General features: G+C 38.4%; 3 protein-coding genes across 6 annotated transcripts; 2 read left to right on the top strand and 1 right to left on the bottom strand.

Annotated features, from left to right (window-relative positions):
- Window positions 1–830: 830 nt before the first annotated feature.
- Window positions 831–5,269, bottom strand: si:dkey-228d14.5 (uncharacterized protein LOC796266 homolog). The gene is made up of 7 exons (XM_056761292.1): window positions 4,750–5,269; window positions 3,770–3,817; window positions 3,614–3,685; window positions 3,465–3,532; window positions 2,978–3,108; window positions 1,909–2,086; window positions 831–1,535 (listed from the first exon to the last, which is right to left on the bottom strand). The coding sequence occupies exons 1-7, from the start codon at window positions 4,812–4,814 to the stop codon at window positions 1,348–1,350; spliced, it is 750 nt and encodes a 249-aa protein (XP_056617270.1). The 5' UTR covers window positions 4,815–5,269; the 3' UTR covers window positions 831–1,347.
- A 973-nt stretch (window positions 5,270–6,242) lies between these two features.
- zgc:110319 (uncharacterized protein LOC796111 homolog) lies at window positions 6,243–9,027 on the top strand. 2 transcript variants are annotated; one of them, XM_056760887.1, is made up of 8 exons: window positions 6,243–6,335; window positions 6,882–6,976; window positions 7,134–7,269; window positions 7,373–7,439; window positions 7,517–7,628; window positions 7,725–7,788; window positions 8,072–8,246; window positions 8,351–9,027. In XM_056760887.1, the coding sequence occupies exons 1-8, from the start codon at window positions 6,268–6,270 to the stop codon at window positions 8,417–8,419; spliced, it is 786 nt and encodes a 261-aa protein (XP_056616865.1). In that variant the 5' UTR covers window positions 6,243–6,267; the 3' UTR covers window positions 8,420–9,027. The 2 variants fall into 2 exon arrangements, with proteins under 2 accessions (XP_056616865.1, XP_056616864.1); XM_056760886.1 differs by having other exon boundaries at window positions 8,355–9,027.
- A 664-nt stretch (window positions 9,028–9,691) lies between these two features.
- On the top strand, window positions 9,692–24,524 carry ccar1 (cell division cycle and apoptosis regulator 1). Of its 3 annotated transcripts, none has more exons than XM_056760717.1 (26): window positions 9,692–10,019; window positions 12,288–12,442; window positions 12,696–12,868; window positions 13,336–13,473; window positions 14,026–14,058; window positions 14,200–14,396; window positions 14,565–14,691; window positions 14,812–14,922; window positions 16,465–16,657; window positions 16,735–16,876; window positions 16,965–17,120; window positions 17,286–17,511; window positions 17,597–17,710; window positions 18,148–18,314; window positions 18,958–19,168; window positions 20,170–20,253; window positions 20,330–20,518; window positions 20,597–20,788; window positions 21,298–21,516; window positions 21,902–22,037; window positions 22,115–22,203; window positions 22,301–22,447; window positions 22,566–22,689; window positions 22,795–22,980; window positions 23,136–23,341; window positions 23,434–24,524. In XM_056760717.1, the coding sequence occupies exons 1-26, from the start codon at window positions 9,997–9,999 to the stop codon at window positions 23,488–23,490; spliced, it is 3,795 nt and encodes a 1,264-aa protein (XP_056616695.1). In that variant the 5' UTR covers window positions 9,692–9,996; the 3' UTR covers window positions 23,491–24,524. The 3 variants fall into 3 exon arrangements, with proteins under 3 accessions (XP_056616695.1, XP_056616696.1, XP_056616697.1); XM_056760718.1 differs by lacking the exon at window positions 9,692–10,019 and adding an exon at window positions 11,085–11,252; XM_056760719.1 differs by lacking the exon at window positions 9,692–10,019 and adding an exon at window positions 11,260–11,535.
- Window positions 24,525–26,388: the final 1,864 nt, after the last annotated feature.

Below are 26,388 nucleotides of genomic sequence, written 5' to 3' on the forward strand. Positions count from 1 at the left end.
CTTTTGATCAGGCATTGGATGGGGCACCACTTATGATAAAGGAATTCAATACAGGTCCAGCTCTTGAACTTTATAGAATGTGTATATAACCTTTTCAAACACAGTCACTCATCGGTCTGGACTTTGAGTATACAGTTGAAAAGTTCAAACAAGCTCTTAGTTCTGCGGTTCTGTAAAATGCAATTTTGTAAATGAGATGTTATAGGCTAATGTCAGATTACCTGCCTGTGACAATTTGGGGCCTTCTCACCACATTATTAAAAGAACATGATGAAAATGAACAGTGATAGCTGCCTTTTACCGCATGCTAGAGTGGTTTGTTTAAACACAGTGGGTGTGACCGAATTAAAGAACAGGTGTTTGAATAGCACCTGAAGTACGTAAGCATTGCGTGAACCTGACCACCTAAGTGTGGTAAAAGGTTATGTCAGCTTTGTCAATCTTTTGGGTAAAGCAATTGACAGCAAAAGCAACATTTCCCAAAATTAAGTAGCATGACAAAATTAAGCATCACAATTGCAATTATAAAACAGGCTTACATTTCAGCAAGATGAAAATATAATTGAGGGAAACATTTAAAGGATTGTATTGTTTTTCTTTAATCATTTTATAAATTAAAATAAAGCTTTGAAGAGCAAAAATCCAAGCTAAACAAATGTGATAAACATAAATATTTAAATAATGTTCATACAAACATCACATTTGTCTAAAATGAATATATTTGTTGCTTGCAATGTTTGTAAAGTGCTATTTATTGATCATTCGAGGCCACTGTCTAAAGATTTTTCTTCACTTATCACAATTAACTCACAAAAACCAATGCCACAAAATGCAGTTTTATAAATTCACTTTATAATGTTTGAGTATCTGAACTAAAGACCTGATTTAAAACTGGGATTGTGCAAAAGAATTTATGATAAATCTGTAGGTGTTTGTTTCTTTTATCTTTCCCTATATGGATCTTATGAAACTTTCTTCACTGATAAATACACATTTTCTGACAGCAATTGATTCAAAATTATCAAGGAATTTCACAATTAGATTAAAAACGTGAAGCAAACACTGAACAACCTTTGAAACAGAATGCACTGACCAAATATATGGTAAGACATACAGTTGGATGAAAACGTATAGTTCAAAGGAAATCTGTCTCTAGATAGTATATCGCCATGTCAAATATTGCATTAATGTCCTTAAAAAATTAACACTTCAAAGTGCCATTGAGCAAAGTGTCTGGTGCCCCCTCCCAATACAGAATATCTTACTCAACAGTACATCCACTGCCTACAATAACATAGGTATGGTGAAATTTTATGAATCTATAACTGAAAAACAGTGATTTAGACATCAAGACAAAATCAAAGGTTTCTCCTCTTCTTTCTTTGCTAAAAGCACTGAAAGCATTGATGATGAGAAAAAGTAAAACTCCACAGCATAGCTGAGTTCATAGAGCTCCAGATTCACACTGAGAAGCCATTCAAATACAGCAGAGATGTGTTTGTAGTAGTAATCCACCTGCACGAAGAAGATGCAGTCTGATACAAGATGTCAAGATAAAGCAATTTTTGGGTCATTTTTCAATTATTACTTGATAAAAATGTAATCAAAATTTTTACAACAATGCAGAACTTCAGATGTATTTTACTCTAGCAGTCTTTATGTACAGCAAACACTATACGATGCCTTGTAATTATAAGGTTCTATCTGCGTTCTGAGCAGTTTTACAGATTACAAGCTTCAAAGTTTTTGCAATCCATTTGACGTTGTAGATAAAACCTTTTTGTTTTCTAAAAAGAATCCCAAAATGTACACAATGTAAAGAAAAGCAACACATAATGCAAATAAGAGAATAACAAAATGTTTGATAGAACCTGGCTTATTGCAACATATTTGAACATAAAAGGATACAAAGGATGGTGGCAGAAATCTGTATTGTTGAAGAGACAATGCGTAGCGGGTAGAGGACCCGCTCGTAGCCGGTCAGCATACATTTGCCAGTGAGGGAGGTCAGCATGGTGACGTAGAGACACACACACACAAAGCTCAGGGCAGCACCCAGATAATGCAGCATCGAAACCTCTGCTTGCTAAAACAAAACACAACGGACCAAATCCTTTCTCATAATTACTGTAGAAGAAATCTTGTAATAACTATGTAGTAATACATTTAGAATGCTTTGTCATAAAAATGTATGTAAACTAATAGTGAAGAGTCTATTTTAAAGTTTCACATTTTTAAAGTTGGTATTCTCATGTCGTGCACATTCATCATATTCTCTATACAGTACTTCTACAGGAAACAGCCTCCAACCATTACAAAGTTCATTTTGTGACCACACCTATGATAAACATGAAATGAAATGTTGTGTCATACTTCTCCTGTAACACAATGTAAAGAACTTTGGCCCCCTTTATGTCCAGAATGAGACAAAATATTATATGTCACCCTGGACAACAAAACCAGTCTTATGGGTCAATTTTAATAAATAAATGATAAATAAGTTTTCTATTGATGTAACAGGTCTTAGAATAGGACAATATCTGATTGAGATACAACCATTCAAAACTCAGGTATCTGAGGGTGCAAAAAAATCTAAATATTGAGAAAATCACCTTTGAATTTGTTAATCAGGAGGACTGTGGCAGGCCATCCACTCACAAAAATAAAAGTTTATATATATTTAATGTTGGAAATGTACTAAATATATTGACGGAACATGATCTTTACATAATATCCTAATGATTTTTGTCATAAAAGAAAAAGCGATAATTTTGACCTATACAATGTATTTTTGTCTTTTACTAAAAATGTTCCTGTGGTACTTAAGACTGGTTTTGTGATCCAGGGTCACATATTTGATTGTCTTGTAAATGCCAAGAACTCTATTGCGCTTTTTAAGAACTCTTCTGTGTTCAAACATTTAAGTATTTAACTAGCAAATAAAATTAATAAAAATAAAGTATTTACAAGTGCTTACATTACAGTTCCCAGCCACAAAAGCACCAGCAGCGGACACACAGCCGATAACCATAGCGATCTTACTGAGGAGACAATTAATACCGCTCCTGTCCAGAATGTGTGCGTGATGAAAAATGCAGAAAACCACGACTGTGTGGACAAAGAAAAGGCATATTACAAAGATTTTTTTTTTAAATTATGAACTGTCTCCAGACAGGTCAGTCTGAATTCACATTTATGATTCACTATCAATGTTTTAAATGAACACCAACATTCTGTTCAAACTTTATACGCACTAACAGTCATCTAATTCTTCTATTACATTTTACAACATTTCATGACAGACAATGGTGCCAGTAATATGTAATGAACAAAATGCTCTTATATATCAAAGCTTATATAATAATTCTAAAGCAATGTCCCATTTATTCATAATTTATAAACGAGAATAATACTCAAATCTAAACTTTCCTAAGTTTACATAAATATAAAAGTAATATACCCACACAAAAAAGAACCAGCATTGATTGTTGCAGAGAAAAGGGAGTTTTCTGGATACTTTGTCCCACTTGAGCTGCAAAATAAACACAAATGGAAATCATTTGGATTATACAGCGTATCATTTTTTTATGAAGAGGTTCATTTGAAAACAAACCTTATGGTGGGAACGTGAAGCAGAGTGCAGCATGTGCCCGTTTCGTTTATTAAACACGAGTTTCTGTATTCCCTGTGAAGATGTTAGAAAGCTCACAATGTTATAAGACAATAGAAATATATTATATTTAGAGAATTTTGGTTGAGATCACTTTACCAGTTACTCAGTGAGCAGACATGGTTAAGACTTAATGCTATTCCATATCTGTGGAGAAAGACATAAGAATATATAATATTATAATAGACATAATCTGACTCCTATCTCTTTTCTGCTATTTCCATATAATATGTTTATGTTTTTCTGATCGCTTCCATTGTTAACCTCATTTGCTAGTCCCTTTGGATTAAAGCATCTGCTAAATGTAAATGTAAGAGCCATTTACTAAAATGAACAAACCAATTAACACTTTCACCCGTTTGCTAAACCACACCATAAGAGACAAACTCATGTTTTTATTGTCTTTCCATCAGTAAAAAAATGACAATACTAAAACCAGAGCCAGGCACCTGTGCTGTGGCAGAACCTTGACATAGTTTGTTAGTTCCATTTCACTTCACTTAGAGAGGAGATGATTGTTTAATAGGTGAACCGGAACCTTTTCATAGTGTATGCGTCAGATTCATAGAAATTGCTGACTGTATGTCAAACAGTGTCAAAATATAATACTTGTAGAAACATAATGGTAATGGACAAACAACCTATAGCGAGACATATGGAGCAAGGGTATGAGTGTAAATGAGAAGTTTGCTATTACTTTTGAACTGCTGTCAGACATTCTTGATTTATAGAGAGCAAGTCAGATCACTCTTGAGCTTTTCTAATCCTGACTTCAGAAAAGTATAACGTGCCTTGACATTTATGACATCAATACTCAATCTGCTGGCCAAGTTGTTAAAATGGTTATACAACAATCGTTTGTCATATCAATTAAGTATTTGAAGCTGGCCTTATTGTTTTACGATTTTTTAAAACAATGACCTATTATCATCCATCAATGTGGACACAAGAAATAAAGTCTATTAACTTTTACATATGAGTAGCAAACTATCAAAAACACTTGTGATAGAAACTCTGTTATGAGATCTAATTGACCGTGAAATGAAAATGAGAAAAACGGCAAAGAATCTTGAACTCACACTGTCCAGCATCCGATGAATGAGATGGCACACAGAACAATGGGTAAGAAAACCCAAACACCCATGCTTCTAGAGAACTGATTGAGAATCCCAAAAAAATAAGATGTTAAGATCAGAAGTGATCCGTCCCAAAGGTCTTGAACGTCTAATTCACCCTCACAACATCTTCTTTTGCATCATGGTATTTTCCTCTAGACACCTAGGGCGATACTCTCTGTACACAAATTGGCTTTACCGGTTTACTGTTCCAACGACCAGATGGGCTACATTCTTAAATTAAAACACAAAGGAAGACAGGCTACTACATCCAGCCACTCCCGCATGGCAATCACCTTTTCTTTGCTAAGAAAAAATTATCACAGCTACAAGGCATTTTGGGTTGGGTCAACTTAGCCTCTTCCCAGTGTTTACTTAATGACTTACAGTCGACATTTCTAAAAGCATGTTAGCCTAGCCCTAGAGGGATATGTTCGGTTGTGTTCAGTAATATTCAGTATGTAGAATTACATAATCATTAATTCAGTTATTGTGTATGTTGAATATAATAAAATGAAGCATTGTTACTTAATACGATGTAAGACTAATTGATTCACAAGAAATTATATTCACATAAAACTAAGAATCCTCAGACCATGTGAAGGGCAGACCAGAAGCAGAGAAATACATGAATAATGCCCATATGTGACCCTGCATCACAAAACCAGTCTTAAGTAGCAGGATAACTTTTTTAGTAAAAGCCAAAAATATATTGTATGGGTGAAAATGATCGATTTCTCTTTTATGCCGAAAATCATTAGGATATTAAGTTAAGATCATATTCCATGAAGATATTTTGTAAATTTCCTACCCTAAATACTTAAAAACGTTACTTTTGTGAGTGGATGTCCTGGCTACAGCACCCCTGATGGACAACTTTAAAGGCTTTTTTCTCAATGTTTAGATTTTTTAGCAGCCTCAGATTCCATAGTTATAAACGTCTGTATCTCCGCCACATATTGTCCTATCCTTAAAAACTCATACATCACTAGAAAGCTTAATTATTCAGCTTTCAGATGATGTAAAAATGTCAATTTCGAAAAATTGACCCATAAGACTGGTTTTGTTGTCCAGGGTCACATATATGGTTGTAGCTAAGCCCTTCATCTCACAGCATCTTCTACAGTTCAAGATGTTGTTTTCCAAAAACAGGATTTATTTAAAAAAAACATATGCTCGTTAGAATAATTTTTATGCTAATTTAAATCAATTCTCTCCTCCAAACTAAGCAAACTAATATCATCGTTTTTTACATCTCTGTTGGGTGAACAGGTTAACACAATTAAACCACACTACGCTATAAACCAAAGGGTAGACCTGTTAGTTTCAGGAGAAACAGGATTACCAGAAACAAAACAGTTTGAGGAGAATCTAACAACGTGCAAAACATTTTTCTATGTTATATGATGTAAAATTCACTTTTGATTTTTGAACAGGAGAGTTATTGGGCGCTTTGGGGTCCTACGTTTCAAAACAATCGAAATGGCGGCGACTGTAAGATGGAGTCTAATGCGCTATCTACGGTTTCACTCATCAGCACAACAGTTTAGGTTGGAAGAGACATTTTAGATCTCATTAACAATAATAAAAGTATATGTATTAATTGGTAATATATTGTTACCTGACGTTTGCGCTTTGTGTTTTATTCTTTAAACCTTCGACAATTTGGTCTAAATGAGTGACTCGTTTTAGTGGGTCTGAATGGACACATCCGACCAGATCTCGACCTCTTCAAATTAGTTAAAGTTACCGTGACATGCAGCGATTCCGGCCAATGTCACCCCTCTATATAAACATTTCCAAAATCACGTCACTAAAATCTATGATAGCAACCTGTAACGTTATGGCTTCTTCGAACCTCTCTGGGAAGATGATCTTCAGTAGGCCTACCCCATTTCAGCTTACCACATATGCAAAGGACTTTATATATTACCATTTTCGTTTAAAAATAGCATTATGCTTAAAAGCAGTATGGTTTTACATTAGTAATAAAACACAAGCATTAATGGTAATCAGTTGGAAGTTATCTTTTTTCATAATGTGTCCAGTGTCTGTGTGGTGAAAATGAAGCAGCTGTAACAGATATTTTTCCATAGATTGCCATTAAATGAAAGAAGTCAGTGTTATTCACTCTGGGCTGCCCAGACCCACAGAATAAAGTCTTATCAGTATGAAAGCAAAGCATTTTCAGGTGAGGCTTTTAATATTTTTACCTGATGTCCTCTTTAGTGCATAACAGATCAACCATGTTGAATATATTTTCAAAACTGCTATACTAAGTATTATTTATTATATTTATTTATGAATCCATGGTCATAAGTGTGACAAATTGGCCTTTTCTATTGCAGTGCGAAAGCTTTCAATTTTAACTCAGGACACCCCGAATCCTAGAAGTTTAAAGTTTCTTCCTGGTAAGCCTGTGCTGGGGACGGGAACTAAGGATTTCCCCACTTCAGACTCGGCTGAAAATTCCACTTTAGCCAAGTAAATACATTATCTTACATTATATATTATACTTCTGCAGAAAGGGATTTCAATGTGTCATTAAATCTGCTGCAGTGATGCTTTGTATTATTTTATCCAACAGGGATCTTTTTGAAATTGAAGGCATAAAAAGTGTTTTTTATGGCCCAGATTTTATCACTCTCACTAAGGTAGTGTTTGATGATTAGATTGGAATGTTTGTTTGTTTGAACTGAATTTAACTTTGTAAACTTGTTGATTATCAAAGAGAGATGATGACGTTGAATGGACAGAGATTAAAAGGCATGCCGTTGAGGTCATCACTAAATTTTTTGAGAGTGGTGAGCCCATCACAACTGGAGCAACACATGCTGAGAGCAGTGAGTGAAACTTTTCAGTAAAAGATGGTTTGGTTGTATTGTGCTTGTGTGCAGGATTTATCTAGCATTTTATTCCTCTCACTATTTTATTTTCAGCTGTCACAGAGGATGATGATGACATTGTCTCTATGATCAAAGAACTTTTAGACACACGAATCAGGTATGCAACTTTTTTTGTGATTTCATAAAAAAAAAAAATCCTTTAAGTGTAATAAATACCAACACCAGGCACTGATTGTTTACATGATTTTGCCAAGTAAGATGTGATTCAGGATCAGCATCTTATCAGTGATAAACATATACACATACAGTATACATACACTACAGTTTGATTGATATTAATTGGAATGCACAATAAAAAAACATTATTTCTGAAAAATAGTTATCTCATTTTGGAACCAAACTCTTAAAAGTTGACCAACGCGATCTCTGCTTTCTTTAAGACCTACAGTACAGGAGGATGGTGGTGATGTCATATTCAAGGGCTTTGAGGATGGCACTGTAAAGCTAAAGTTAGTTGGCTCCTGCACAGGCTGCCCAAGCTCCACGGTTACCCTAAAAAATGGCATCCAGAACATGCTACAGTTTTATATACCTGAGGTCGACAATGTAGAACAGGTGAGAGATATATACTCAACATCCAGATATTCTACATGAGATTTTTTTCATATTTGTGGCTGATAACACCAGTCTTTGACAACTTTTCCCCCCTGTTTAATAAGGTAGAGGATGAAGTGGATGAGATCAACTCTAAAGTGTTTGGTGAACTGGAAAAGAAACTGCAAGACTAGTAATATGAGGTCCTGTTCTGTACCCGATATTTCAACTTAATGTTAATGTGTTTTACAGTGGGATTTCACCGTAAATGTGTTTTAGATTTCTAAATCTATAATATGATTTCGAATTCAAGCAAGTGCAAAGTCTTCAAAAGTTTTTGTGGTTTTGTTATCTTTGTGAATATTGTGATTGCACCAAGATAAAGAATCACTGAGCTCTGCACTTTATACCATCACGAATCACTCATATTCCAGCACTTACTGTGTTTAAAGATAAGGATTTGTCATGGTTTATAAGTGGTTTTCTTTAACTTGTCCTTGTGAAAATCTTCAAATGTAAGTGGTTATGCTTGTAATATAAATATTTATTGTATATTGCCATTTCACAGACATACCATCATTAGGTCAGAATATATTTAAGATGTCAATAATTGCATCGATTCTAAATCATTATTAAACTTAAAAATGCTGTGTTTAGAGCTGATCTTTCACCTTGCACAGACGCTTGCTTTGAAATTTGTTGTGGAAGATTTGTTAGTATTCATTGTGCATTGTTAGTTGCTACATCTGCCAGTCAGCAGCTTTGGAGGACCTATAATAAAACTAACAGCTATGTAAGAACATATAGTTGTCATATGTTATGTATTAAAATACTTCTAAAGCAAAGGTTTGGAACACCTCAGACATTCAAAATAACGCACTGTAAAGAAGAACACAATAGGTCAAGATGTTTGTTGTTCAGTAAGTAATTTAAGAACATTTCTACTGAATAAGCGATTTGCATTTTTCTTTTAAAAAATATAGAGCTTTACATTTGGGTGAAGTTCTGAGTATACCTTTATCAGCAATTATTAAATTCACTTGATTTTAGCTGTCCAATATGCAATATGTAGATTATTACAACTCAACTTAGATTAAGACCACCGGTGAACAGACGTTTTCAGGTCATACCAGATCTTGATAGTGGATTCAAGACTGGCACTTGCTATGCCATTTAAATGTTTCAACATCTTTATTTAAATAACACCAATAGACAGCACATGAGTGAACTGATTTAAATTTACAGGGCTAAGGATAATAGTTGGCTTGGTGAAAAAAAAGGAAATCTACAGTTAGTCGTTAATTTTTTACAGAGAAATAAAAAATAATACAAGGTTTGGCTTTTTCAGAAATGTATGTATTTTAGTGACTACTTCTTTTTCAAATATAATTATTTGTGCGGGAAATTAAATTACATTTGAATTTTACATTGCACCACAGCAGTGGCGTCGGAAAAAGGGTGAATGAGTACATAAAAATCCTTGGCATGTGCGGGGCCTTGAAGTTCCTGAAATTATGATTATTATTATTTTACAATTGTGCGTCTAAACTGCGCGTCTGTGCAACTTCACTGTTCTCCGCTTATTTTGAGAAGCTTCGGCAGGCGTCTGTGTGCCTCACACGAGTACAGCAGGCATGCAACAGCGACCTGCACGAATGGACTCCCATCACTGATAGCATTCCGTTATCACTCCGCTACAGATCCGTGTAATCCGCTCCGAGTTTTCCATTTCCCGCTCACAGTCTGTGTTCACTGACTCCGCTCACAGCTGATGATGGATAGTCTCATCGACAGGTAGATGACGTACATTCACTATACATCTAACGTTAGTGCTTGATCCGATAAAGGAGTATTTGGGTAGTTTGTTTTTAGTATTTGTGTCGGAAATGTTTAAGTGCCGTGGCAGAATTTTCGGAAGCCTGCTTAAATGATTGAAATCGATCTTGGTGGTCTAAATTAACACCAAATTCGCTGTTCTTAGTCTTAGTTCCTAGGCCGGAGACTGTGAGAGTTATATTCAGCAGACAACGCAAAAAATAGTTGGAATTGAATGTACAGGGCAGGCGGCTAACTTGAAAACAATCACTTGAAAACAATGCACACCGGACTACGGAGCCCATGAAGGGACAAACGTCTCGCGCTTTTTGTTTTTATCTGCGCATTTAGGTAAATTTAGGAAATGTATGTACGACGTTGAGGCAGTTCTTATGACATATTCAATTTATCCGTAAAAATATATAAACATTTAATTAAAACAATAACATGCCAAAGTTGAAAATTTCAATAAATATGTAAGTATTAAAGAGATGTGCTATTTATGCCTTTTTTAATAAATAGCCATTTTTACTTGACACTCTCGACTTTGCATTAAACTTTGTAAGAAATATTAATGGCAGTTACAGTCATGAAGTGGCATTATAACTTCCATTTATGCAGCACTACCCTCATACTTCACACGTTTCTGTAAATACATATTTTTTTAATGTTCAATAGTTAAATGTGTAATGTTTTTGGACTACACTGCACATTGTCTCTATTAATGAAACTAATAATGAAAAAATATTATTCAACACTCAATTCATGTTTAATGGGAGACTGAGATGATCTTTTAATATTCACTATATCACAATTCAGACAGAAATAAGATTCAGTGCTGTATTATAAATAAATATTACAATTTACTTATATAAAGGCTATTTGCTATATATCCGTTATGAGGGAAAAAGGGGTGTGCTTAAACAGTCTGATCTAGTTTGTAAAGCTAATTTGCATGTCAAATAATGGGTGTTTTGTGTTGTGAATGCTAATAAATATTTCTGGTTTTGATATCTAACGTCAAATTAATTGTGAAATCATGTAACATGAAATCCTTTTTACAACGTTGCGCTTGGTTCTGTGCAACGTTAAGTCTTCTCTATCTGATCCTGGATCAATATTGCAGGTTGCATCAGTGCTGTACTTTAACCTATATGCGCATGCGCGGTACGTAAACCTCAGTCAGTCTACCGGTGAATGAGTCGACGGAGGGTAAGCAACGACAACAACAGCTACATTGCATGTGCACATATAGCGTGACGTTTTCTTTTCTTTTTCATGATTTGTCATGCACTCGGTTCTGTGAGTCGTGCTGTACAGATTCTGTCTACTTTTGATGTGTAAATGAAACCAGTAAGTGCACAGACCCAACACTAGACAGGGTGCTAATGCGTGGGCCTGAATCAGACAGCATTGCAGGCAAAACAAACTCTTCTGTCAGCACAGTATACAGTACAACTGCTAACCAGCCATAAAGAATCGCTTATAATTTAAGGTACTGCATTTTTGGTGGTTCATACGTTTGTTTGGAGAAATAGCACACGGTTGAAATGGTCATTTGTGTTGTTATGTTGCTGAGTTAGCCGGTTAGCTTACAGCATTGAAAATACGTTAGTGTGCTAAGCTAACTCTCTAGTGATGGTTAAATGCCTAAAATGTATCAATTCGGTCTTCTAAAACATATACTGTTAATGATGACAAGTCTGATTTGCTGTGGATCTGAGCTTGGGTTGTGTTTTAAAGCAGGGTGAGTTTGCATAGTGTGCCGAGGCTGACAGATGGCACTGGCTGTGTTTCAAAACCTAGTAAGCTGCCTACCTAGACAGCGTGAATTTCAGGAATCTCATAATACCCAACATGCTCTTTGTAATAATTTTGCTAGGTGTTTAGCTCTTCGTTTAAAGGGATGGTTCACCCAAAATAAAAATTCTGTATTTATTCACCCTCATGTCTTACAAAACTGTCTATTGCTCCCAAAAAAAGGGCACCCAAAAAAAATATAATTTGAGAAATGTTTTAGTGGTTTTATATCCATACAATGAAAGTAAGCAAATGTGTAGTTATCAACATCCTTTAAAATATCTTCTTTTGTATTCTGCTGAAAAAAGTCACACAGGTATGGAATGATATGAGGGGGGAGTAAAATATATTTTGGGTGAACTGTCCCTTTAAGTTTACAGTAGTGATCTTGAGCTGGAGTAATGAACTGTATAGTCAGCAGTAGTAAGTATATTATCATTCCCACAGGAAATCATTTGTCGTCCGGTACAGCAGAAGGTGTGAGCAGCTCCCCATGGCCCAATTCGGAGGGCAGAAGAACCCTCCGTGGGCGGCTCAGTTTGCAACTGCGGTATCACAGCCCGGCCACACAGGGCAGTCCATTGACCTGAACAGTTTACACTGTAAGTCAAACTCACACTCTATTTGATCATTAGTATTTTGATGCCGTTTTTCTATTTCTTGTGTTTATATACTATATGTTGTCACAAGTACTTGGAGCTTCTTTGAGCACATGCACACTCAGTCAATAAAACTCGCTCTGATTGATAAGCATCCATTTGTTATTGTGAAAGTTGTGCTTCAAAATGTTTTTGCTTTGTTTATATAGATTTTTAGATTAATACAATATCTTGACTCTATGGTGTTCACTCATAGCTTTAGGGGTACAGCAGCCATCCCTCTTGGGTGCGTCCCCTATGTACTCTCAGCAGTCAGCATTAGCCGCAGCCTCTCTCAACAACCAGTCTGCCGCTAACTACCAGCTCTCGCAGCAGACTGCAGCTCTTCAGCAGCAGGCCGCTGCAGCTGCAGCTGCTGCATTACAACAGGTGAGAGCCCGTCTCTGTAGGGTCGGGTGGAGATCTAACACCATAATAAAGCTGATGTATTTTCATACTGCTGTCTGTGACTCTTCATCTTGACTTTATGACTAAAAAGCTGACTTTTGGACACAATGTTGCGTCACAATTTGAACAACTTGAAGCAATGTTGCTATTTTACTTAACACATGTTGCTGTGTGTACTGCACATTTTTCAGTAAGTAGCAAGCTAGTTAGTAGTTACCATTCCAAACATAGGAATTCACCCAGAACAATTTGGTTAAATGTATGTGCGGAATTTCAAGAATGAGAGCGTTTTGTTTTGCTCTGTGTTCCTGTGAATGTGGACTTTACCCCAAGCTAACCTGTTCTTATGCTGTTTATCACATTGTATATCATGGTTGTTTTGCATTGCTTCTTTATTGGATTGCTCCTAATGTGTGTTAGAGCTTTGAGACACCTCTGTTTTATTTTAGTCTCAGATCAATTCAGCCCTGCAGCAGTATCAGCAGCAGCAGCAGCAGCAGCAGCAACAGCAACAACAGCAGCCGCCACCCCAAGCCCCCCCGCCGCAGCCTCCCCCTCAACAGACCCTTTACAACATCCCTCATCAGGTACACCTCCATGCGTTTCACAATGTTTACCCGACTTCTAAATGATCAGAATACTGTCAGATATGTATTAGAAAAACACAATGACAATATGTCTCTTTTTTTAGATCCAAGTTAAAATGTTGGAGTCAAAATTTGAGATCAAACTCAATTTGTCACAATTTTAGTAGTGACTCCTATACTTTGCCACCATGTAAAATGGTATTGCGCCCATACTGGCATTACAACCATGACAGAGGAAGTGAAACAGCACAGCGATGACTCAAAACCACTTCAGTGCATGATATATGAATCACACTGCTTTAAACTGTCAAAACCTCTTCTTGTCTGCAGTTTTTAGCTGAATATGCAGATCTCTCTGGCAAACTCACTCTGTCAGTGTAAATATGTTCGCTTTTATTGGTGAACTCAAATTAATTTTGTTTTTGACTAGCCAGTCAGATTTTTACAACCAGTCTTTGTTTTAATGGGATTTGGAAAAGCTGATTGGTTCCACTGTAAAACTAAATTCTTATGCATGTAATCTGACATTTGTTTTTTCTTACCTTATAACAGCTTCCACAACCTCAACAAGCCCTGCTTTCACAGGTACATTCCATATGCAAATTTTGAGTTTGCATCAGATTTGTTTCTCAAAGGGCTCAAATTTTTCTGTTGGATAGATGTACAAAAACAAGCAAGAGATCTTATGACAATTTGAGATGTGCCCATTTGTGTTGTCTTTTTCAGCCCCCTGTTGCCTTGCCCACCAGCCTGAGCCTGTCGAACCCGCAGCAAACGGCGCAGATCACTGTGTCCTACCCGACTCCTCGCTCCAGCCACCAGCAGCAGACCCAACCCCAAAAGCAGCGAGTTTTCACAGGGGTTGTTAGCAAGCTGCATGATACCTTTGGCTTTGTAGATGAAGATGTCTTCTTCCAGCTCAGGTTTGTTTTAGTGAATTTACATCACATTAGATGGTCAAACAGATAAGCCCACCCCATATTCTCATCAGTAATGTTTAATAGTAGCACAAAGCCACAGTGCTAAGTTTGTGCTCAGTTTACGCTCATCTTTGCCATTGTGTGATTTATGAAATACTTATGTGTTTGTAGTGCCGTTAAGGGAAAAACACCACAAGTGGGCGATCGCGTTCTGGTGGAGGCTGTCTATAATCCCAACATGCCTTTCAAATGGAACGCCCAGCGCATCCAGACCTTACCTCAGCTGCCCAACCAAACGGTGAGCAGATCCATACACTCCAAATGAATCCACAGCAATCAAATCTAACAGATACAGTGTGATATCGATCTACTTCCACAGTGCGTCATGTAACGTCTGTTGATTCCTGTGTTCTTGTAGCACCAGATGCCCCAGCCCTTACCTCAGGTTTCCCAACAGCTGTCCAGCTTTTATGATGCAGGAATGCCACGCTTCTCTGATACACACCCTTCGGTGGATTCAAGACAAAATGTAACTCATGCCGCGCCCCAAAACCTCTGTTTTCCTTCTTTTGATCTTCTGCTTGACCTGCTCCTCCATTCTCCTATTTCACTTTTTTTAAGCCTTTCCAGTATTACAGCCCACAGCTTGTGTGTTGAATGTCTTGGGAGGATAGTATAGTTGTGTATAGACTTCATTGGACGCACGTGTCTGGCCCGCAGTTAACTCCCAGTCTGTGTTTGGTTATAATATTACAATTTAATTTATATTTAATTCACATTAATGTTAATTTGCATCAATATCTAATTTTATAAAAAATGTATTAAATTAAAAGATCTACCAGAAGTTAGGGACAAGTGAGACATAGCGTTTGTTTGTGTTCTTGTCACTGAAACACTATACAGTGTGTGTTTAGTTGCATTTCAGGTGCTTTTCCTACACATTTTATTTTTGCACATTAAATGATAAACAGTTTTGTTGCTGATTTTTAATGCTTGACTTTGAATAGGGGTCCTCGCAATGGCAAAATTTCAGTAGTCAACATTAATAACAGTGAATTGTAAAGGTTTCCTTACCGCATTAATGCCACAGCACAAACGTCATGCTTTATTGCATAATCATTTACTTAACCTAAAACATAAAAATATAAACATTAAATAAAAACAAAAGTGAATGGTAGATTTGATACTTTGTGTTATGTTTATTATAGAAACCCCAGTATTGTTGCTCTTAGAGTACTTTTGACATCTGTTTTTTTTTTTTACAAGGGGCCAAAGAGGTAAATAATAACTGCAGTGCGGCTAACTATTTCTTTTTTTTCACTGTGTTTTAGTACATTGGTAACTCATTTACGCCCATTTCTCTACCTCTATCCTTCAAAACTGGTTTTGCATTTTGAATTGTGGGGCTTAAATGTTATTTCAAGGCTTGTTTGATAAGACCTATCTGAAAACTGACATTTTCATTTGTCTTCTCATGCTGTCAGTCGGATTAAATTCAACAGACATTGAACTGTTGAAATGGTCTCTTGTTTTTTTTTCTGCGGTTGTATATGTACATAATAAGATTACATAAAGTTACTTTGAATGTCTTTAACAGTAGCTGTTAAAGATATTAATATAATAAGACTGGAAATATAGACATACATTTGTATCTGTATTGCCCAGCTCTAGTCTAAAGCCTTAAGTAAGTGTTCCTCTTGCACAGTCAAATGCACAGCCTTGCAAAGTATATTTCATTTGACCCGTACGCGCAGACAGGCGTTCAACACATGCACATTGCGACAAATTGCATTAACAATGTTACAAATGACAAAATCAAATATGTCACCTGGTAGATAAATTAAATGCTTTAAATCGATTAAATGTGCACATGCAATCTGCTCGTACAGTCCGCGCATGCAAAGAAATCTGCGACACATGCACTGTACACTGACCCTCGCATACATGTGAAAATAGTGAAGCATACATTAGGCTTCAATCAGATGCTAATGATATCAAGAAGTTCTAGAGGTTTAGAGGTTTGTTCATGATTGCACACCTTTCTCATGCGCTCCATTTCTTCTGTATTTAGAGTCAACCCCCAGGCCAAAACATGATGAAACAAGGTCCCACAATGCTGCAGTCTCTACCCCCACCTACGGCGTTCAGTGTTCCAGGCCAGGGACCTCCTCCATCGCTTCTACAAGCCCAGCTCTCTGCAGCCTCTCTGACACCACTGCTGCACAACCCACCACAACCCCTGCTGCCCCAGCCACCTCCTAAAGGTACATCAACCCCTCCACGGTCATTCACAGAGAGATAGGTCTAGAATATCTGATGATCTAAGTTTTTCTCTGTGTAGAGTCTGTGTTCTCGGGAGGTTTACTCCAGCCCCCAGTGCGCATGATCCCTCAGCCCCAGCAAGTGAGGCGCGTGGACCCCTCTCCTCGCTTCCCCAGTCGAAATGACCGACCAGAGCTCATCTTGAGGAAGGATGACCGCAGGTAGTGTACTGTAAGATGCTGCAGTTGTGTTGAAGAGAAGTGTCGTTGCATTAATGTTGCGTAATACTTTTTGGTTGTGTTTGTGTAGTCGGGAAAGAGAAAGAGAACGAAGAAGGTCAAGAGAACGTTCACCCACACGGAAACGTTCTAGAGACAGATCTCCTCGCAGAGAACGTTCTCCAAGACGGCCACGCAGAGTCGTACCAAGATATACCGTCCAGTTCTCAAAGTTCTCCCTCGATGGGTACGTTTAAAAAAAAAACTAGACAAATGTTCAGCTGCAAAAATTTCTTTGAAATTATTTTCCTCTAAATCTCTATTTACTTATGATATATTACATGCATGGAAAGCTCATGCCACAATGAGTTTATTTTCAGTGATTTTTAAAAAATAAATCTATTCTTGGCAGTTATAACTGTGATGTGATGGAGCTCCGCCAGAGGTATCAGAGCCTCTACATTCCAAGTGACTTCTTTGATGCTGTGTTTACCTGGGTGGATGCCTTCCCCGTAACACGACCTTTCACCTTTGGAAACTACTGTAACTTCCACATCATGCATAAAGAGGTGGACTCTCTGGTGAAGAACACGGCCGTGTTGGATCCACCTGACGCCAATCACACATATAGCGCAAAGGTATCCCCTATGTTTTGACATGGGTGGAAATGTCAAAACATTGTTTAATTCTCCATGTATGACTGAATGTTGATGCCTGTTGTAGGTGATGCTACTTGCCAACCCCAGTTTGGATGAGTTGTATCATAAGTCCTGCGCATTGGCAGAAGATCCATCAGATCTGAGAGACTCCTTCCAGCACCCTGCCCGCCTCGTCAAGGTACACCTCTCTAAATAACATGAAAAACGAAATAACTTTACTTTGCAAGTAAAACGCCAGTAGTATATAGACCATCAATATTCTTTAATCAGTTTTGAATGGGGATTTTGCACCCCACATTTGTGATCTGGCTGTGTAGTGATTCCAATATGCCTGTTCTATTTTATGATTTGTCATATTGGATAAAATTTACTTGACCGAAAGATGTTTGTCCTCCCTGTGTTTGACCTGGATAGTTTTTAGTGAAATGGGTATGTCTTGTGTCACTGGTGTTGTTTCTGTCCTGTTCCATTACTGAACACTGTTGTGTTGAATAAGGTTCTCTGATGTCTCTCACGCCGTCACTGCCAACTTCAGCCTTTGTGGCCACTTTTTTTTCAAAAGCACCAGATTCTATCTAGTAACCCGTGTTCTTCTTTGAACTCTTTGGTTTTCAGTTCCTGGTGGGGATGAGGGGCAAAGACGAGGCCATGGCCATCGGGGGTCACTGGTCTCCTTCTTTGGATGGGGCCGACCCAGAAAACGATCCCTCGGTCCTTATAAAGACAGCCATACGTTGTTGTAGGTCTCTAACAGGCATTGATCTGAGTTTGTGCACTCAGTGGTAAGTACATTTCGTTTGGTCAGAATGCATCAGAATGTAATCTCCATTTGTGCATCTTTTAATATTAGGCCTTAGTGTCACACAATAAGGTCTGAGGGGCAAAACCAAAGCGCTGCATGATTTTACAGTGTACCTCCTGACATGTTCGATGCTTTTGTGTTTGATTTATTTTGTGTTGAGTTTGTTTTGCAATGTTTACGCTGATGTCTGTGGCAGTCCTGCCTCTTTATCTATGTGGTGAATGCATTGATTCTTTTGCTCCGAGAGCGGAACCGGAGGAGTCGACCACCATCGTTACTTTCTGTTCTCTATGACCTTTGCCTTGTGTTAAATATCTTACATATTTAACTTGCTTTCACTGTGTCTCAATCTGTCCTTCTCTCACACCCCCGGGGTTTGTACGCAAGGAACCGGTTCAGATTCACTGTGGGGTGTCGGTGGGAGGGGCCTTTGTCGTTTTTTTGGTTTACATTGTCTGTCGACCTCCCCGGTACGTGGCTGCCGTTTATCCCGAGAAACTTTCGGGGGGGTCGCATTACCAAGAACAGGGGCACAGGGGGCTCGTTTGGGGGAAGTGTGTGTGTGAATTTGTGTGATGTCTCACAGAATGTTTCTTTCCAACGCGCTTCTTCCTTTGCGACAGGTATCGTTTTGCAGAGATACGCTATCACCGCCCTGAGGAGACTCACAAAGGGCGGACAGTCCCCGCACATGTGGAGACAGTGGTTTTATTTCTCCCGGATGTTTGGCATTGTCTTCCTACCCGCTCAGAGTGGGAGGGCCAGTCCCGCGGACTCAAGGAGCAGCTGGCAGAGAAACTCTTGGCCGAACGGAAGGAGGCTGATGGAGAACAGGCACTGAACGCTAATCCCTCTCTTCTCATTTCCGCTTCTCACAGGCACAGGAATAGACAAACAAAACACTCAGAAAGACACAGAAAGAATCAGACAAGTATCACAGGCATCATACCAAACCCACTTGTCCCCATCCCTTTCCTCATTCCTGTCTCATCCCCGATCCTCCACCCCATTTCCTCCTGCTCTCCCTCTGTCACGCAGTCTCACACACAGCTGGAAGAGCTTAGGTCCTACTTTTATGACACCTGCTTCAACTGGTTAAACAGCTTCCAGCTGCGGCCGCCATTGACATGCCAATCTAACGGTTGAATCAAATTCCTGCTTAATTCCCCATCTGATTTCAAAATTCTTAACTCAATTCAGGCATGAAACCAATAAGATTGACAAAATCAATGCTGGAATCTGGAGGGCCAGTTGTGAGTTGTGTTTGTAATGTTTGTGTGTGTGTTTTTTTAGAATGTTTTACCTGTTAATTCAGTATCTGGCGAAAACTCTCCCAGTTGTCTCTCGTCGGTCTCTTTTTTTGTATTTATTCACGCTATTCTTCGATTGGGTTGTGTATAGATTTGGATGTCATGATGTTGGTTTATGCGAGGACAGTTCTGACTAGCTGTTTAAGATGCCAAGCTAAAAAGAGTGTATGGAGAAAAGCAATATACTCGCAAGATGTAGATGTAGGGTGTCATCTCTTGAGTGCACCTGCCCCCAAGTCCATCTCTTGAACCCACTGTCATTGATTATCTTTTTGTATTCCACAGAACTGGCATTGATTGGCTGTTGAGTGGGATCTGTTTCTGAAAACTAGAGAGCTTCCGTGTATCCTAGCTATTTTTTTTACCCAGTCGAGAGCTCAGTAGGAGGAGACAATGAGACACACTTGTGACCTTTGCTTCTTGCACGGATCAACTTTTGTTTCAGAAGACTCACGTGGGGTCTGAGAGTGGCGGTTTTAACACATTTGTCCTTTTCTTTTTTCCTGTCTCACGTCACGTGCACAGGAGGAGGAGGATAAAGACGAAGACGATTCGAAGGAGGTCACTACGCCGACTCACTGGTCTAAACTAGATCCCAAATCCATGAAGGTAAGGTGAAGTACAATTGCGAGCGCTTGAATAAAGCACACAAGTGTGAACCCTAACGTGAAATGTTGACACGCAGGTGAATGATTTGAGGAAAGAGCTGGAGAGCCGCACGCTTAGCTCTAAAGGGCTGAAGTCCCAGCTGATCGCACGGCTTACCAAACAGCTGAAGGTGGAGGAGCAGGTTGAGGAGTCCAAGGAGCCAGAGAAACCTGAACCTCCTAGCGTAGAGGAGGACGAAGTCTGCAGAGTGGAGGATGACAGAGAGGTGAGACAGGACAGATCAAAGGATGGTTTTCCGATGGAGCATCGTACCGATCAATCAAATGCAACCATGTGTTTTTAGGAGGAGGAACGAAAGCGGCAGGAAGAGCAGGAACGTCAGCGCAGAGAGAGACGATATGTTCTACCGGATGAGCCGACCATTCTCGTCCACCCTAATTTTGCTGCCAAGAATGGCAAATTTGACTGCAGTATCATGTCATTGAGTGTGCTGCTGGATTATAGACTGGAGGACAATAAAGAACATTCCTTTGAGGTGAGGAGCACGGCTGACAATGAGGATAGGGAGATATTTAAACGGGAAATTCGTGTTGCCGATATATTGTGCTTATTTTTTTGTTGTCTCTTTTACAACATACTCCTGTCAACTCTTTAGTATATTTTCGAATAATTATATATACAAAAACGTTTTAAAGAAATACAGCCAACACAACATTTATTAACTAAACTTAATAATAATTAAATATATTTACGATTATTTAAAAATTAATATAAAGTCAACTAAAATAAAACCGGTAGTGCTGCAGGACCAGTGTTTACATCTTAGGAAGTGGTCTATAAATAGGGATGGGTATCGAGAACCGGTTCCATTTTAGAATGTAAATTTAAATGAATATAATTTCCTCTTGCATTTGGCATGGCATATCTTTACAAGCTTAGCAATCCAAGAATGCATTCTGACAGGGTCATTCTTCATCTAAGATGGTAGATGTATATATGATCCAGAACAAACTCACTCAACTAAACCTCTGTATGTCTGTTTAGGTTTCTTTGTTTGCTGAACTGTTCAATGAAATGCTTCAGCGAGACTTTGGCTTCAGGATCTACAAAACACTCGCTTCTCTTCCAAACAAAGATGAGAGAAGAGACAAGAAAGACAAAGCTAGAAAAGATGCAGAAAAAAGGGATGTAAAGAAGGAGAAGGATGAAGAAAACGGAGAGCCGGTCTCTAAGAGAATAAGGGATGAAGATGAAAAGAGGAAGGTGGGGAATGATACATTGTCTATGAATTGCACACATGCACTTTGGTAAACGTCAAAGTATCATCACTGTTGTCTGCACTACTTTATCAAGCGCGAGCCGAATTGTTGGTGGAGAACCGCGCGGTTCTATTTTTTACCAAGAACTGTAACACCCCTAGTAAATATATTTATAATATTGTTTAAATTGTTACAGTTTAAAGCAATTTTTCAGAATTATTAAGATTTAAACGGCAAAAGTTAAATTAAATAAATCTGCTACGAGTTTTGCACAGTAATAAACCATGACCGTTGACCAATGACTGTCCAGCATATACTTATTTTGAAGTTTAGCATTTATTAAACATGGAGATGAGGCATCAACATCAATGTGTGTCTCCTGAGTGTAGGACGAGGAGAAGGAAAGAGGTATTAAGAGAGAAGAATCAAAAGATGAAGATGAAAATGAAGATGGGAGCAGCAACAACAATGCTGATGAATATGACCCCATGGAGGCAGAAGATGCAGATGACTATGACGATGATGGTAGAGATCACACTAAATTACATCCGGATGTGAAGATGGTTGTTTCTTTGACTGACATGATCTGCTGTGCTCCACAGATAAAGACGATGAAGACTCCAATGGGAGAGACAGAAGAGACGACCGCAGAGATGACCGTAAACCTAAAGATAAACCATCAAAAGATAAAGTGAGTTTGACCTCCATTTCCTGCACAAGATGTTTTAAGGAGTTGGTGAACTAAGAAGAGCTTGGATTGATGATGTAATCATCTCATCTGTCTGTAGGATGAGAAGAAAAAGCAGATGGTGACATTTAACAAGGACCTCCTGATGGCCTTCGTCTACTTCGATCAGAGTCACTGTGGCTACCTGCTGGAGAAGGACTTGGAGGAGATCATGTACACGCTGGGCTTGCATCTCTCCCGAGCTCAGGTGCCACTCTCTGCTTTCTAGTGTTCTGATGGTTTGAGGAGTTTAATGAGTTCCTTCCGTAGAGAGTTACAAATAGGTCGTAAGCTTGTCAATAACATGACAGATGCTCTTTTTTCAGGTGAAGAAATTGTTAAACAAACCCATGGTCAAAGAGTCCTGCTACTATCGCAAGCTAACAGACCGACCAAAAGATGAGCCCAGCCCGACGTTGACCTCTGACGGTCACATAGACAACCTTTTAGGTGTGTAAAGATGATAGCTGAAACTGAGAGGGTTATTTGTAACACAAGAATAGGAGTCCATCACCCGGGAGTACACTAAAGCCGTGTGTGTGTGTGTACCTGCAGGTAACAAAACCTTGCTGTCCAATCAGAAGAACAAGCAAAAATCCGACAGCGTCAGCGAATCAGGTAGCCTGATCGTCTATAACGGAGCCATGGTGGATGTGGGTAGCATGATGCAGAAACTGGAGAAGAGTGAGAAGAGCAGAGAGGAAATCGAGCAGAAACTTATGCAGCAGGACATTAAAATGGGTAATGGTCTCATTCGTCTTGCTTTGATCGGTGGTTTCATAATGCTTGGAATTTTGCAAGCTGCACCTTCATTTGATATTTAAGCTGCAAGTTTAAATAATTCACACATAATTTAAGATCAACTGCCTATCTCATCTGTTCGTTTTGTTTTGTAGATGAGAATTCAAAGAGTATGGCAGAGCTGGAAGCAGCGAACCACACTCTTCGCAGAGAGCTGGAGGAAGTGAAGAGCAATCTCAAAGAGACAGAGAGCAGCCTGCAGTCCTCAGACAAGCAGAAAGGCAGCTATGAGCAACAGCTTCACAGCACAGTCTCCAACCTCAACAGCGTCATGAAGGAGATCCAAAGTGTCCTGACAAATGTATAAACTTTGTCATTTGTTATAAATTGAGCTCTAGATGTAGTCTTTCATATGAATTGTCTGTTGAACTCTCTCTTCTGTACTTGATGCAGGTTGATCGCTCAAAAGATGGTGACAGGAAAACTCAAGCAAATGGCTCAGATGAATAACCGTCCCTGTCCAGCTGATCCACATCATCCCACCAATATGTAAATAAGCTTGAAACAAAAAACGATTCTTAAGATAAATTTATTTAGATTTTCTTTTGTGTTTCTATGTATAAAGTTTTAATGACACTGGGGGTAACTTTAAACGCATATCTCCTCCTCATTACTCTGTAATTCATAATAAAACTTCATTTGGGCAGAGTATCAATCACTTAACAATCGCTTGTTTAATGTTTCTTTAAATGATGTGAAAATGTCATTTGGTTAGGCGTTTGTTTTCCAAGAGTCGCTGGATTTCACATTTTCTTGTTGAAATGATACATGACTTGTGCCAGTACGTGTGAGTTTTTATTAGCAGAGTTTATTAAGCAATAATTGTGTTATTTATGTTACAGCTGAATTGAATTTAGATAAAAGCAGTTGGTGATTTTATTAGAATCTACATGTTTACTGATCCTTTCTATTGTTAAAAATACAACCATTGAATAAACGTGTTAGTTAGGTATGCTTTGTTTTGCAGCCGTGTCACCTGTACGCATGCATCTGAATCAGTGCATGCATACCAGCTTGATTCCAGATTATTGCTCTTGCAATGCAGTGATCCGTTTTGTTTTTTGATTCTTATGTAATCTAGTATAGTGTGAATGTGGTGTTCTGTCATTGCAAACAAAGCCAGGCCAGTAACCCTGTCAATGATGCACAGATTGAATGGGGTCATGTCCGGCGTACTTCAGAAAATATCCGAGTGATTGTAGAGGTTCTGAATAGTGTGGATTGAGTGCAGTATGTTTTTTCTGTATGTTTTTGAAGGCAGTGAATTCTAATGGTTTACTTATTTTTGTTTCTATTGTTAGCTCACTGAGGAGGAGAATGATTTAGTGATTATAGGGGGGAAGGGGGGGTTCTGCTGAGGGAAAAGAGCCAAACTTAGTCAAAATGAGCCCGAAGCAACCAAGTGCTTATTATTTTTCTAATCTTGATGTACTTCATGGTTGTCGTGGTCAAGGAAAAAATAAAAGTGGTTCATTTTAAACGTTTCGCTGAGTTTAATTCTGCTTTTCTGTTTTGTATTCAAGTGTGGATAACTTTGTAATGCAGTTTTTCCCCAGTAGATGGCAACATTTTCTTTTGCTGGAAGAATAAGCATGTACTTTTTGATGGGGAAAGTGATTCTTCTATCAAGAGGGAAACAACTCTTTATTAGACAAGTGGGACTTTTATTGCTGCTGTTACAATTGGTTTCATTTGTTATTTATTATTAGTGATTAAACCCTAATCATACTCCTTCAACATTTTGATTGAATTTGGTTTAGATCAAAAAAATGTTATATGTTTGAGCCCAAATGTCAGCATGATACTGATCCCAGCAGAAGGGTGGATTTCAGGAACAAAAAAATCATAAAACTGTGCATTGTGTAATAAACACAAACATATTGATTAATAATAATTATCATAAGGTCGCCTATTAAGCTTTTCAGTAGTCAACTGTAAAGAAGAAAAGTGATTTTGGCCGCATTTTAAAAGTGATTTGTTTAGCACTGTAAAGTACACTAATATCATCAGTGATAAACCAGTCAAAAGTATTTTGCAGGTCGCAAAACTTGGGTGAACGCAAGAGCATTAAACGTTTGTCCCTTTTGTGCCTCCATACAGCACTAGTTTTCCAGTTTTGGTAATCTGAAATAGGTGTGTATTTGGAAAAGGATAATCTATCTGGTTTTGCTTTGAAAAACCGGCACAAATGAAAAATGTCAAAAAAGTATATTTTGAGGTTTTCGTGCACAGTCTGATTTAAAATTGACCAGACCTACATTTCACTGAAAGTTGTATCATGTGTCATGTAACTGTGTATATGACAACACCTGGCCCATGATCACAGTGACATTGAAAAGCCTTGTTTATGGCACAAGGGCACTGTGCTGCTCAGCTATGACACGTTTGAGGGCAGTGTTGTGAAATCAGAGCCGGTGCAGGTAAGTCCACTCCTCTCAGACAGAGGCTCTTTGTGCCCCCACTTTCACCCTGCAGTTTGTGTAACGCTCATACATCAGAGAGCAATGAGACAATCGTCCTCTCTTTGCTTTAGAGGACAGGGTAACACTTCAGCACCACGAACAATCATCTTATTTAAATTCAAGCCTGTTTTCTCCTCTGCTTTTCTGGGTGGGGAGTTCAGTTGTTTCTGTTACAGCAGCATTAGTGAGAAGATTAAGTTACGAACTGCCCTGATTTAACAATTGTCTCCCCAAACAAGGTCTTCTCATTTTTCTCATTTCACAACAAAAGTGACTTTTTTGTCTCTCAGCAAATGTTTTCCAAGGCCTATAATGTGTGTATTTAAATAATCACAGAAGGTGCTGATCACTTGATGTTTCTCCATTCTCTTCTCCAACGCCTCCTCTTGTCCGCCATTCCTGGGTGGCTTATAGAGGCTAATGTTTCCCCTTTGTCTCCAGTCAGACTCATTATCCCCTCATCTTAGTCTCAGTTCTACGTGTCTGCGCTGACATTCTTCTTCCCCTCCCCCTGTTTTTGCAACCAGGCTTTGTTTTAGGAGACCCCACACCATGTCCAAACCCCCCAACTCCTCACACTATCACTTCTTTTATGGCTTCTGCTGCCCGAAGTCTCGCCGTCTTCAACAAGTCACTTGTGCAAAGGTGTAATTATCACAACAATGGAATGTGGTCTCCAGAGACACCTTGAGATAGCTTTTCACAACATGTCAAGTGCTCTGTTTTCTTGATTTTTGATCTGACTTCCTGGAAATAGATTTGAGACGAACGTCACTATGTGGCCCTCCAGAAATGTTTTGTTCTTTGACCTTATTTGAAGCCTATAGTATATAATTTACTGTATTCCAAAAGCAAAGTTGAGCGAAATAACTAACACCATCAATAC

This window comes from Triplophysa dalaica, chromosome 11, assembly GCF_015846415.1.
Source record: "Triplophysa dalaica isolate WHDGS20190420 chromosome 11, ASM1584641v1, whole genome shotgun sequence".
NCBI lineage: Eukaryota > Metazoa > Chordata > Actinopteri > Cypriniformes > Nemacheilidae > Triplophysa > Triplophysa dalaica.